At 55.1% G+C, this 12,753-nt stretch overlaps 1 protein-coding gene and 1 long non-coding RNA gene across 2 annotated transcripts in view; both read right to left on the minus strand.

The window, feature by feature from the left end:
* LOC106724647 overlaps positions 1-379 on the minus strand; it is a 545-nt gene extending 166 nt beyond the window's left edge. The window contains exon 1 of the long non-coding RNA XR_001360493.1: positions 3-379. This is a non-coding gene — a long non-coding RNA (uncharacterized LOC106724647). The remainder of the gene's footprint in view (positions 1-2) is intronic.
* PRPF6 (pre-mRNA processing factor 6) overlaps positions 1-12,753 on the minus strand; it is a 44,632-nt gene that overhangs the window by 3,983 nt on the left and 27,896 nt on the right. The window contains 10 exon segments of the mRNA XM_005885522.2: positions 386-477; positions 1,136-1,269; positions 1,707-1,883; positions 2,195-2,277; positions 2,280-2,313; positions 2,955-3,093; positions 4,492-4,613; positions 7,518-7,637; positions 9,566-9,784; positions 10,625-10,743. Coding sequence (XP_005885584.1) covers positions 386-477; positions 1,136-1,269; positions 1,707-1,883; positions 2,195-2,277; positions 2,280-2,313; positions 2,955-3,093; positions 4,492-4,613; positions 7,518-7,637; positions 9,566-9,784; positions 10,625-10,743 — 1,239 coding nt within the window.

The following is a 12,753-nucleotide window of genomic DNA, read 5'->3' on the forward strand; positions in this document are numbered from 1 at the left end:
ACTCCCTCTCTGGAAAGCAATGGAAAAAACACAAAAACTAAATGTACTTCATTACTTTATAAAAAGCTCAAAGTAGTGGTCTCTGAGCAGTGGCTTAGAGGTTGTTTCATTCCCTTTCACTCCAAACCCGTTTATGCTGCATGTGCATCCCTCACAGACTTGGGGTGACATGGTAAAAGGCGAAGGAAGAAGTGGCCGCACCTCACAACAGGAAGTGGAGTGCCCCCGACAGCGAATTCAGTTGCAATGTCTCAATGACTGTGTTAATAAACCTTGTGACTAAACTGACTCATGCAAACCAAACACTGTGAACAGCCCACTGAATCTTGGGACCCAACACCCCAGGAAGTGCCTGTAGCCCTGCCTGGGACCCAGCAGGCCTCACCGGAGCTGGGGCACTCCTGCAGCGCCTTGGCCATGAGCGTGTTGGCGATGTTCTTTAGCCCCGCACGGTACTCCAGCCTCACGGACTCCAACCTGAGGACACAGGCCAAGAGGGAGGGGTCTAGCGCCCATCTGCGGACAGACAGCCCGACCACAGAGCCGCAGCAGCTGGAGCTGCCCATGCTGCCACATGGAGCAGGGAGACACTGGTGCCACACTGTGGGGCCCACTGCAATGGCCCTGCCCGGGGCCTGGGACCCTGACATCGCATTTCTTCAGGGCACTGACACTCTTGGTCTTCCTCTGGTGCCAGGAAGATGGGTGGGAGGATAGTGGCGTGTTGCGGCGGCTGCGAGTGCACAACACAAGGGCGTCTCCTTCAGCCCCTGCCGCACGCTCCAGCCCTGGCTCTGAGCCCTGCGCTGCACCTCTGTATGCAGTTTCCTGTGGGCAAAACGCCATCGTCACCCAAGAAACTCCTATTCATCCCTCAAGGTCTTGCCTAGACGCCATGTCTTCTATGGAGCAGCTCTGTGACTTCCTCCATCCTTGATCCCCCATCATTAGCTGCTGGCTTCCCTGGACACCTGCTCTGAGAGACAAGTTAAACTACATCTGAGCACCTGGGCTGCACCCTCCTCACAGCCGGGACCTGCCACTCTTCCTGCAAAGCCTGAACCGGAAACACTACCCAGCGGCTGCCCGTGAGCACCAGCGAGGGCGCCCAAGCGTGAGCTGGCACGAGACTCACCACAGCCCGGGGTTCTTCGGGTTCTTCAGGCGAGACTTTTCCAAAATGGCCCGAGCTCGGGTCAGCTGCCCGATCTTCTCCTCTAGCCGGGAAAGCAAAAGCCACAGGGGTGTGGAGTGGGGACATTTCTTCAGCTGTGGCCAAAAAAGACAGACAATAAGAGAGGGGGCGTGGCTGGCATCTGGGAGGGGCTGTGACAGCTATGGCCAGCTCCTCAAGCCAGAGAGTTGGGCTGCCCATGTCCATGGAGACCCACCCACTTCATGTCTTGGTTAAAGGTTTTATGTGCATGGCTGTGCTGGGCACGTGTGTACAGGGCGCATGTGTGTTTATGTGCACGGCTGTGCAGTGCTCACGTGTGTACAGCGTGTGCACACAGCAGTTGTACATTAGAGACGGCGTAACCTGCACCGCAGGCAGTGCATGCAGCTTTGAAGGACCCCGAGTCGGGTTGTCAGACACAATCGGGAGTGCCCAGGAGAAGCACTGCCCTGAGCGAGGGGATGGAGGCCCAGCAGGGGCTAAGCAGGTGCTGACCACTGAGCCCAAGTGTGCAGCGTGCAGAGCTCACCCCCTGGCTGTAGGCCTCTCGAGCCTTGTCCGTCTGCTCCTCCTGCTCCTCAATCTGCCCCTTCATCATCCACAGTTTGGGGAAGTCCTCGTAGTGCTTCAGGGCCTCCTCGCACAGCTCCTGGGCGGCCTCAATGTTCCCCAGCACCCATTCCAGCTTCACAGACTTCATGAACACCTGGGGGCAAGCACGTATCAGTCAGCCATCCCACCCAGCTCTGGCCCAGCCTCTAGCACTGGGCCCGGGCTGGGCTGACACCTTTGTGGTAGATGCTTAAGGTCATACAACAGGTCGCCTTAAATGCTGTTTGTCCTGCTATGTACCTTGTAAGCTGCCTTGTAGCTGTGGAACCACATGGGCTTTACACACACAAGCACGTTTCAAAGTGAATCTGAGCCTTCAGTGTCCTGGCCTCAGGCCCTCCCCCACCGCCCCCTTCCCGACACTGCAGAACAGGAGGCCCCGCGTGGCCTGAGCCATCTGCTCACCCGGGCAGTGGGTGCGCTGCTCCGAGCCTTGGCCAGCAGCCGCCGGGCCCGTTCATACTCGTTGTTCTCCGATTCCAACTTACGGCCGCCAGCCAGATCTCCTCACTGTTGGGGTTGGCCTGGAGGGTGAGCCCAGCAGAGCCAAGGTGGGCACAGGACAGAAGTGAGCAGGGCTGGGCTCACTGAACACAAGCAGCCTCCTGGGAGCCCACTGGCCACACATGCTGACGCCAACTCGAAAGCGGCGCTGCAGTGACTGGCCGTGGGGCCAGGGCAGATGGGGAATGAGACAGCAGAGGGCACAGCCAGCTCCATGCCAGCCCCTCTCAGGGAATCCCTCGAGAACAACAGCCTCTGTCATGCTAGCTGGGGCCACAACAGATCCCCCTCTACACAGCACCCCAGTTTATACGAAGGATGCTGCAAACTACTGACAAACGCCCACACTGTCACAAAGTATCAGGATACTGTACGTGGCAATAAAAGGAAGGTTGCCACCTGCTCGCCCTGTGTTCTGTGTTCCAGAACATTTAAGCCAGTGGTAACACTGAGTGGTGGTGACCAAGAGGCAGATGTCTACTAGCTGGGCCATCTTCCCTGTTCTCAGGTCCTCGTGGGGCCCCAGCTGCCTGCACAGCAGTCTGAGTCCTGTGCACTGTGACCACGCATGTCCCCCAGGGTCAGCACCGTCGGTGGGCGGGAGGAGGCCCTGAGGAGGTGCGCACACTGGTGCCCTCGCAACACAGCCGACCTCACCCACCTGGAAGGCCAGAGCCAGGATGCTCCTTGCCGCAGGCACGTCGCCTGCCAGCCACTTGGACTTGGCACCCATGAGCCACAGCACCTCCGCTTTGGGGCAATGGGCCACGGCCCTCTGCAGAAGCGCTTCCAGGGACTCCCTGCAAGACGGGCCACGGTCACCACAAGCGCACAGGGCACTGCAGCCGTGGCGCGGGCACTGAAAAGACAGTTACTGCTCCAAAGTCCGACACCATCAATGATTGACCAGGTTTACAATGGGGAGAGTGTGGGGAAATCTTTTCTCTCCATAAAGGTTCTAAAATCAACTCCTGCAGAGGGTGCTACAAAGTGGCGCATTGTTTAATAGCAGAGCCTGATAGAGGGACGCCTCAGGAGACCCTTTTACAGCCGTGTGTCCTGGAGGGAGCGATAACGTCACGGTCTGGGTGACAGGAGAGCCTTTCATCTCTAGCCACAGATCCGCTGATAAAGATTATGGCCTCCATCCGCTCTCTGGCATCCAGAGACACTGTCTTATTGGAAGAAAGTTATTTTAGGTCACTGTTGAGCAAGAAGACCGCCAGCCTGGGTACCAGGTGTGAAGCCCACCGCCCCTCTTTCATGCCACCTGGCACAGGTGACCTCTTCAGACCTCAGCAGTGAGACCCCCTACAGGAAGCCAAACAGCACACAACCCTGGAACCGAGACCCCAGGCACCAAACACTTGCCTCCCTCACCCTCCTAAGTCGGCAGATGGCACAGGTGCCAGATGGGAGGAGGGGCTGCTCTGAGCCCAGGGCCACAGTTGGGAGGGCAGGCTCTGCTAGGCAGAAGACATCCGAAGCAAACTTGTACAGGGTGAGCTCAAAATGTCCCCAAAGGAGTGAACTCCACAACACAAACCAGCTGGCAGGAATGAGGAGGGGACAGGAGCACCAAAGACAGGAAAGAGGCCTCAATGCTCCCAGCGACAGCCCTGGCGAATCAGCAAGGCCATCCCCACCAGCACTGGGACAGCAGCAGACGGCCTGGGCAGAGGGTGCACAGTGACGTGAGCCGATGCCCCGGCAGCCCACTCAACACCAGAATTGCAACACCTAATCTAATCAGTGACTGTGGCCCGGAGGCAGGTCCGAAGGTTTTTTCAATTACAGAGCACAATTAGAGAAAATTGTCAAGGACCTCCTCAGAGCACAAAAACCAACTCCAACCCAAAGCCAGCACAATTTTAAATGAAAACCATGCCTGCCTGGCCCAGATGCTGCACCACCCACACTGATGGAGCCAGAGCTGGCAAGACGTGGACTCCGGGCTCCGCGAGCTCCAGCACCCAGGAACCCCCAGGCTCGGCCGCAGGTGCTTTGCTTTGGCAGAGAGGCCCCCTCTGCGCCTCAGTGTCACAATGACACAACAGTGATAATCCTATCGCCAGAGGAGCCACAGGGACAGCTCCAGCTGCAACGTTCCAGGCCAGGCACTCGCCCATCTGTGGGGAGCACTGCATAGCCTAGAGCTGGTGGTGAGCTGCATGCAGGGCAGACAGTCCCCCACATACCTGGTGCCATGGTTCTTCTCAAAGTAGGCGGCTCGCAGCCACACACTCTTCTTGCTGGGGAACACCTGCAGCGCATAGGCATAGATGGCTCGTGCGCACTCCAGGGCATTGTGGGCCACACACTAGAGCAGAGACAGGTGTAAGAATGGGCGGCCCAGCACTGGCCTCGGAGCAGGAGGTGTGGCGCCCTCCCCAATGGCGCCCTCTGTTAGAAACCATACCACACAGGAGGGAAACCCCAGGAGGACGGGGTGTGAGCACAAAAGTGGGAGCATGTGGGGCTGTGACGAGGCGGCCTGCCAGCCCAGACAGACATGGGAGCTGGTGCGAGGAGCACCCACCACGGCTGCAGGGGAGCAGGCGGGCATGGGGTGAACACATCCATGCATGTGAGGTCCTTTTGAAAAAAAGTGTGGTATGTATTCTTAACTGTAAGTCACACACACACCGCAGATACTCAAAGTCCTCTCATGTCAAAACAGGCTGTGTCTTGAGATGAAAAGCCACTAGGAAGTGTGTCAGGAACAAAGTTTTGCAACTGGGATGTGAACTGAAATTGGACAAGCGGCCTCACACCTGTGCCGTCTTCGTACAAGGAGGGCACCTGAGCCACCAAAGGCTACTTCCCACTTCAACAACTTCAGACTGGGTCCCTTCTCAGTTCTATGGCCTCCACTGAGCCAACACCACAGACACCAGGAAGGCCCTGCCGTGGGCCTGTCCTGACCAGGAGCAAGCACCTGGTGAAATGAGGATCAGATCCAGGCACACTGGCCTGCACCCTCACCATCACTTCTGACCAAGGTCCTGGAAGCCAGTCGCAAAGGCTTTCAGACCTCCGTCCACCCCGGCCATCGCCCCAAGTCCCATAGGCTCACATGATAGCTGGGCCAGGCCTGTCGGTGTGAGAGCCCCAGGAAAACACTCCACACTCCGAGCACAAACGCCTCCGCTCCGCTCCGCTGCAGGAGCACACGCTCTCTGAAGGACAGCTGTGCGCACTCCAGTGCTTGCGAAGGGGATGGAAACCAGGACACTGGCACCAGCTCAGGCTGTGGGTGCCCCCCCCACCCCCCCAGCTGCTGCTGCTGTCTGCAGGGCGATGCCCACCACACCTCCACGGGGCCAACAGTAAGGAAAGCAAACAGGCACAGTGTCTAACTGCATTCGGAGTAAACAGAGGCTTGGCAACCAGGGTCTGGGGTCTTCTGGGTGTTTAGAGATTTTCTCCCAACACAGAGGCTGTGTGGTTGTTTATTAAATTACTAGAGGCCTGGTGCACCAGTGCATAATAGGGGCTGGGGAGGGACGCGGGAGGGCTCCAGGGTGTGTCCAGCCCGTCTCACCCAGTCTCACCCAGTCCCAATCGGCTAGACCCCAGCAGCAAGCTAACCTACCGGTTGAAGTGTCTGCACCCTGGTGGTCAATGCGCATCATAGCGACTGGTTGAACGAACGGTCGGACCCTTAGCATATTAGGCTTTTATTATATGAGGATTCTTCATACTTTTGTATGTCGTATTACATGTTAAAAAGTTTGTAACAAGATGTCGCAGTTGGCCTGTGTCTCACAACCCAAGAGTGTGGTCAGTGTGCACAGGCCGTCTGCAGGCCAGCTTGGTAGCCAGGGCACTACCAACACCTGCCTTCAGGGGAGGGAGGGGCCCACAGTGCACACAGGACTTGGGGCGATGGCCATGGTGGACAGACTCCCAGAGAATGGCATGAGATCCTCAGTCCCTCCTGATGTAAAGGAGTGAACGCCACACGAATGAGGGAGAGAGGGAGGCTGTTCTTTACTGTGGAATTTCTACTAATAAACTCTAATAAATCAGAAGAAACAACATTTAAAAAACCTCCATTTGGCAAATACCATGGCAGTAACTGACACAGGCCAAAGTTAATGGACCCACAGGTCAAAGTTTGGCGAGAAACAAGGTGTGGGGAGTCTCAAAGTGTCTCCCCACAAAATACTGATTAATTAAAAGGGGAAAACCAGTAACCTTCCATTGGCGAGCCTGGCAAGCGCCACCTGAGCTAGTCAGAGTTGAATGGGCGCAGACGCCCCCCAACACAACCCGCCGGGAAGACACAGTCCCCACAAAGATGCAGAACCTCAACCTGCCCATGAGACACAGTGCAGGCTGAATCCAGGGGCCCCACAGAACCACTGGCCCGTACGCCTCAAAAACACCAGACTCATGGAAACCAGAGACAGACCAGAGCCCTCCTCAGGCCATGGAGACCCGAGGAAGTGACCCTGGCAGCTATGCAACAGAACGCAGCTGAGCCAACCACTGACATCTGAATAAAGTCTGCAGCTCACTACCGGTCCCGCACCAACACCCACCTCCCGACTGAGAGCTGTGCTGAGCTTGCGTACGAGTGTCAGCAAGCTCATGACTGTCCTCCTTCAGAGAAACACACACCGAGGTCTTCAGATGTAAAGGGCCATGCCATCTACAACTTACTCTCAAAGGATTCAGAAAAAAATGAGGGGCATGTGTGTGCACGTGGAGAATGAAAAAGCAAATGTGGTAAAATGGGTAAGGTAAGTCTGGTGAAATCTGGGTGAAAGGCATATAAGAATTCTTCATACAGTTTTGCTACTTTTAGGTAAGGCTAAAATTATTTCAAAATAAAAAAGCTAAAAAAGGGCTACATGCAAGGAATAAAATACTTCAACTGTGTTTATTGACTGTGACCCTGTCTTCTCTGGACAACTGTTCCAAGGAAGTAATCTCAAAGTAGGCAAAGCTTTGTGTGCAAAATGTTTTCTGAGTGCAATTTATAACAGAAACCAGGGGGTGCGGACCAGCCAGATACCCAGAGGTAAACAGCTAAGGAAGCGTGTGAGCCTGGGGTCGGGTCCTCTGTAGGTGAGTGAGTGCTAAAAAAGCAGCTCTTCACGCGGACCTGGGTTAGAGAGGGCTGTCCCTTCTGACGGCAATGATGGCTACACACCAGCAGATCAAAGAGATTTTCAAACACAAGCAAACAGACTCCAGGCCCAAGGACCAGACTCACACTGTCGGCATCTTCCATCCAGGTGTGCTTCCGGTCCTCCTCAATCCCAATGCCAATCACAGCTCGCATGACCGCCTGGCAGGTGGCCACACTGCCTGCCTTGTCACACTCCTCAGCATCCTGAGAGGGAAGGACACAAAACTGAATCCACAGCAGAGTGCAGAGGCTCAACGGGGGTACTCTGCTGTCGGATGGCCAGAACCGAGCGCCCTGGTACTGCAGACTGCAGGTGTGTGGGCTCCACAGGTTCTAACTGTCTGTCTTGCTCACTGGTGTACCCATCCCTGCACCCAGCAGATCAATGCTCGACAAATGCCTAAGGACCAGATGAAGCTGCACCCACCACTCGACTAACATTAAATAAGCACCTACTGTGCACAAAGTGCTACAGGAGGCAACTCAGTGGCAAGAAGAGGCTCCTACGCTAAAGAAACTTCCAAAGAGCCTGGAGGAAAGACAAGTTCACACACACTTGTGTCTGTTAGTCTGGAACAGAGAGACCTGTCAGGACACAGATGAGCCTCACGCAGAGTCGGCGAGGTAGAAGCCTGGGGGAGGGACAGCACAGGAGCACTCATGGGCAGGGGCCGCTGGCCGCAGGGCAGCACTGGGCTTTCAGCCGGGAGAGAGGAAACAGCAGGAGACACAGACCTATCCCTGGTGTCTCTTGCACATCAAATGGAAAAGGACCAACAACGCAAGAGACATACAACACACAGTTCTCTAAGGAAGAAAAGGCAAATGACTTTCAAATCTATGAAAAGAAATTCAAAGCCACTTTTTTTTTTTAATTGATTTTTAGAGCCCTAACTGGTTTGGCTCAGTGGATAGAGCATCGGCCTGCAAATTGAAGGGTCCCAGGTTTAATTCCAACCAAGGGCACATTCCTGGGTTGCGGGCTCAATCCCCCAGTAAGGGGCGTGCAGGAGGCAGCCAATCAATGGTTTTCATCATTGATGTTTCTATCTCTCTATCCTTCTCCCTTCCTCTTTGAAATCAATAAAAATGTATTTTTTAAATTGATTTTTAGAGAGAGCGAGAAGGAGAGAGAGAGAGAGAGAGAGAAGCATCAGTTGGCTGCCTCCTGCACGCCCCCTACGGGGGATATGCCCTGATTGGGAATGGAACTGGCAACCCTTTGGTGCATAGGACGACGCCCAACCAACCAACCAACCAACCAACCGAGCCACACCAGCCAGGGTCAAAGCCACTTATTTTTAAAATGCTCACTAAGCTCTCCTAAGTGCCATTTCATACATACCAGAACAGCAACCTCGACACAGCCAACACACAGCTAACCCCTTTTATTTTATTTCTTTTGTTAATCCTCACCCAAGGATATTTTTTCCATTGATTTTTAGAGAGAGTAAATGGGGGGGAGAGAGAAAAAAAGAAAAGAAAAGAGAAGAGAAGAGAAGAGAAGAGAAGAGAAGAGAAGAGACGAGACGAGACATCAACTGGTTGCCTCCCACACTGAACTTGCAACCCAGGTGTGTGCCCTTGACTGGGAATCAAACCTGAGACCCTTCATTGCATGGGGCCCAACACACAAACCACTGAAAAATATCAGTCAGGGCCATCTGTCACCCCTTTTATTTTTTTAAAATGTTTTTATTGATTTCAGAGAGGAAGGGAGAGGGAGAGAGAGATAGAAACATCAGCAATGAGAATCACTGATTGGCTGCCTCTTGCAACCCCCCTACTGGGGATCGAGCCCCAACACAGGCATGTGCCCTGGTTCATGGGTTGACGCTCAACCACTGAGCAACACTGGCCAGGCTGTCACCCCTTCTAGATGTGTTATTTCTAGTCACAAAGTGACATGAGTGACACATGTCCACATGCTAAAAGGACTTCAGAGCATCCAACCTCAATGTGTACTTGGGGTTTGCCACTACAAAAAGCTGCAGTGCAATCAAGTAAAGCCCCATGTGCCAAGCATGGGACTCTAGGCACCATCAACAGCCCTGTCCTAGGAGAGAGGCCACATGCGGGAGGACATCCATTTTTGGAGCTGCCACTGACCCTGAGCGCAGCTGCAGTCCCACCTGGATCCACTGCTCACGGTTGATCTCCACACCGTTGGCCCGCAGGGAGGTGATGGCCCGGTCAATGATCTTCTCCACCATCTGTGTGTTCCCGTTGGCTTCCTCCAGCTTGGCAGCCGTGACCCAGATGTGCCGGTCTGTGGGGATGTTCTCACGGGCCTTGTTCAAGACCTTGTGGGAATTTTCATAGGTCTCCAACCTTGCCAGAGCGAGCCACAGCTGTGTGGAAAGCCAGACATGAGACCCGAGGGGCAGGTGGCGAGCCGGCCTCAGGGCCCCAGGGTGCTTCCCAGGCCTGAGCTCTCAAGGACCCCTGAGCAGGGCCATGAACATGACAGCAGCATTTTCACAGCTGAAAGCTGCTCGGTTATGCTGCTGATGTACTGAGTGACTGTCTCGTTCATAGGAGGTGACAGGTGGTCACCCGTCCACACACTGGGGAAACGTGTATCGTGTGTGTGGAGCGGGGTGAGCAGGACAGGAGGCTGCTTCACAAGCTAAATGGTCACATGGGTGTTCAGCCTCCTGGGCTCTCACACCCCAGCTGGTGACTCGGCAGCATTTCAACACCAAGCATGTGTACGGGCTCTGTTTATTTTTATATAATGAATTAAGATTGATTTCATTTGGAGAATTTCACAAGACCCCTCAGGATAATTAAATACATACTGGCTATCATAAAACCAAGACTAAAAACCACTGCACAGACTGCTGTGAACCTGAATGTTTAAAACGAGAGAAATCCAACTAGCTCAGAGGCAAGAAGCCGACCTCATGCTGGGTTGGCAGAAAGATATGTCAATAATTTCTATCACTCTCTCCCCTCAGGTCCCATCTGCAAATTCTGCGCGGCCCCAGGCCTGAAGGAGGGCTCCACACAGAGCCCACAGAGCGGTCAGGCTGACCACCGCCAGGCTGCCCGCTCTGCCTGCAGCTGTCAGGCGGCTTCCTCTGGCTTCTTACTGCACCTGGGTGAGCTCAATGCCCAGCTAATGCCACTTTTAGACACTGGTCCTGGGCCCAGGCCTCAGGGGCAGTGGTGACGACGGGAGGACTCACCTCCACACTGGTGGGGCAGCACTCCACGGCTCGGCTGAGCATGATTCTAGCATCTTCAGGCTCTTCCAGCTCAACCGCTGCCTTCCATAAGCGAACAGAATTGGGTACATGCTCCAGGGCTGGGAAAGGTCACAGAAAAGGGGAAGTGAACGCAGGACGCCCAGGTCCCAGAGGATGCTGCTGCCAGCAGGGTCAGGAGGCCTTGCCCTGGGGACAGCTGGGACAGCAGGCCTGCCCTTTCTAGGGGTCCTCCAAGGCCTGGGGCCAGCAGACAGCTGAGGGGGGTGCCTCCCCTCCACCCCATTCACACCTGAAAATTAATGTTAGAAAACAAAGCAACACAGGCACCAGAAGGCAGTCACCACACAGGAAGGGCCAGCAGGCAGGTGTGAGGGAGGGAGGGAGGGAGTGAGCGAGCGAGCAAGAGTTCGGAAATCACGAGAAAGGAAAACAAACGACCCTGGGATGTGCACGCGCAGGCTGGTGTGCGCCCGGCTGGCCGAGTCCCTTGAGACCCAGGGACTGGTTTACACAGGCTCTGCCAGGATGTGTCAAGGCAACCTCGAGACGCTGTGGCTGGCAGCGTATGAGGGCCCGGCCAGGCAGGAAAAGAGCAGTCTGAACAAGAAATGCCTGTGAGAAGCTGGACAAGCCGGGACCTCACAGAGGCTGATGTGACGGCAGCCTATAGCCCTTCGGTGGGTGACACAGGTGCTGTCCCTGAGCTCAGTGACCGGACGATGAGGGCTCCTGCGGGCTGCCACGCCTTACGGGCCAGAGTCCATGCTCTCAGGGAAAGAACCGCTGTATGTGGGTGCCCTGATTCGCAGAGCAGCACGGTGCTTCCCACCAGGAAGCAGCCCATGGCCCACCCCCAGGCACAAGGCTCCCGACCCACAGGTGCCCTCACAGAAGTCAAGCACCACGCCCAAGGTCACTCAGCCTCGAGGCTCAAACTAGCAGAGGGCTGACGCTCTCCCAGCAGAGCACTAGGACGTCAGCTGCACCCGACCGTGACCACAGCAGAGTCACAGGCCAGAGACCAAGGGCTGCGCAGTGCCCTAAGTCATCAATGGCGTCATCTTCGTTTTCAAAAATCAGATCTTTCCAGTGGTGACTGCCAAGTGCACAGGGAGGCAGCAGTGGCTTTCCCAGGCACCTGGGAATAGGAGCTGCTTCGGGAAACCCTCTACGGAGGGGCAGGGACCAGGACCAGGACCAGGACCAGGGAGCGGGGCAGGCCAGCTGGGGTTTTCACGTTCCTTCCACCGGAGCACAGCTGCTCCCCTGACCAAAAGAGGAGCCTGACGGCTTGTGCCCCTCCAGGTCCCGGAAGGCCGGTGTATCCCATCCTCTCCTCCCCGGGCAGAGCCTCCTCCATGCCCATCCCCTCTCCACATATCAAGCCAACGGGAAACAAACCCAGGTTATCTGGGGGGAGCCATTCGTCACGCGGTGGCAGGGACGGGCCAGCAGAGCTTTCCTAAATAAATAAGACTAACTGCCCAGGTTCAATGTGTTTGTCATTAGAGAGCTCGTTTTCTGGCTGAAAAAAGGTAGAAGCTGATTTCTACCAAAGAAGGTACTAACTTTCTGCTCCTGGCTCCGTTTTGAAAAGTCTGGCTCTGAGAATTTAATGGATAGCAATGCTGCAATCAAGAAATCAGAGGTGAGCCCTGGCTGGTTTGGCACAGTGGACTGAGCATCAGTCTGTGGACTGAAGGGTCCCGGGTTCAATTCCGGTCAAAGGCACATGCCCAGGTTGCAGGCTCGCTCCCCAGTAGGGGGTGTGCAGGAGACAGCCAACCAATGATTCTCTCTCATCACTGATGTTTCCATCTCTCTCTCCCGTCTTCTCTAAAATCAGTAAAAATACATTTAAAAAAAGAAAGCAGAGGTGAGAGAAAAACACTGAGCACAGGATACACACCTGCAGGCAGAGCCACACACAGGTGGATGCCACCTGGCCTCTATCAGACAGATGGTAGAGTCGGAAACTACGTGATGACACTGGCAGGCCTGACATCACACACCTCTAACACGTCACTCAAACACATCTTAAACACAAGAGCTGGAAACCGCCCACTGAAAATTGCCCCCCCCCCCCACACACACACAAATGCATCTTC

Source organism: Myotis brandtii, unplaced genomic scaffold (genome assembly GCF_000412655.1).
Source record: "Myotis brandtii unplaced genomic scaffold, ASM41265v1 scaffold915, whole genome shotgun sequence".
Classification (NCBI taxonomy): domain Eukaryota; kingdom Metazoa; phylum Chordata; class Mammalia; order Chiroptera; family Vespertilionidae; genus Myotis; species Myotis brandtii.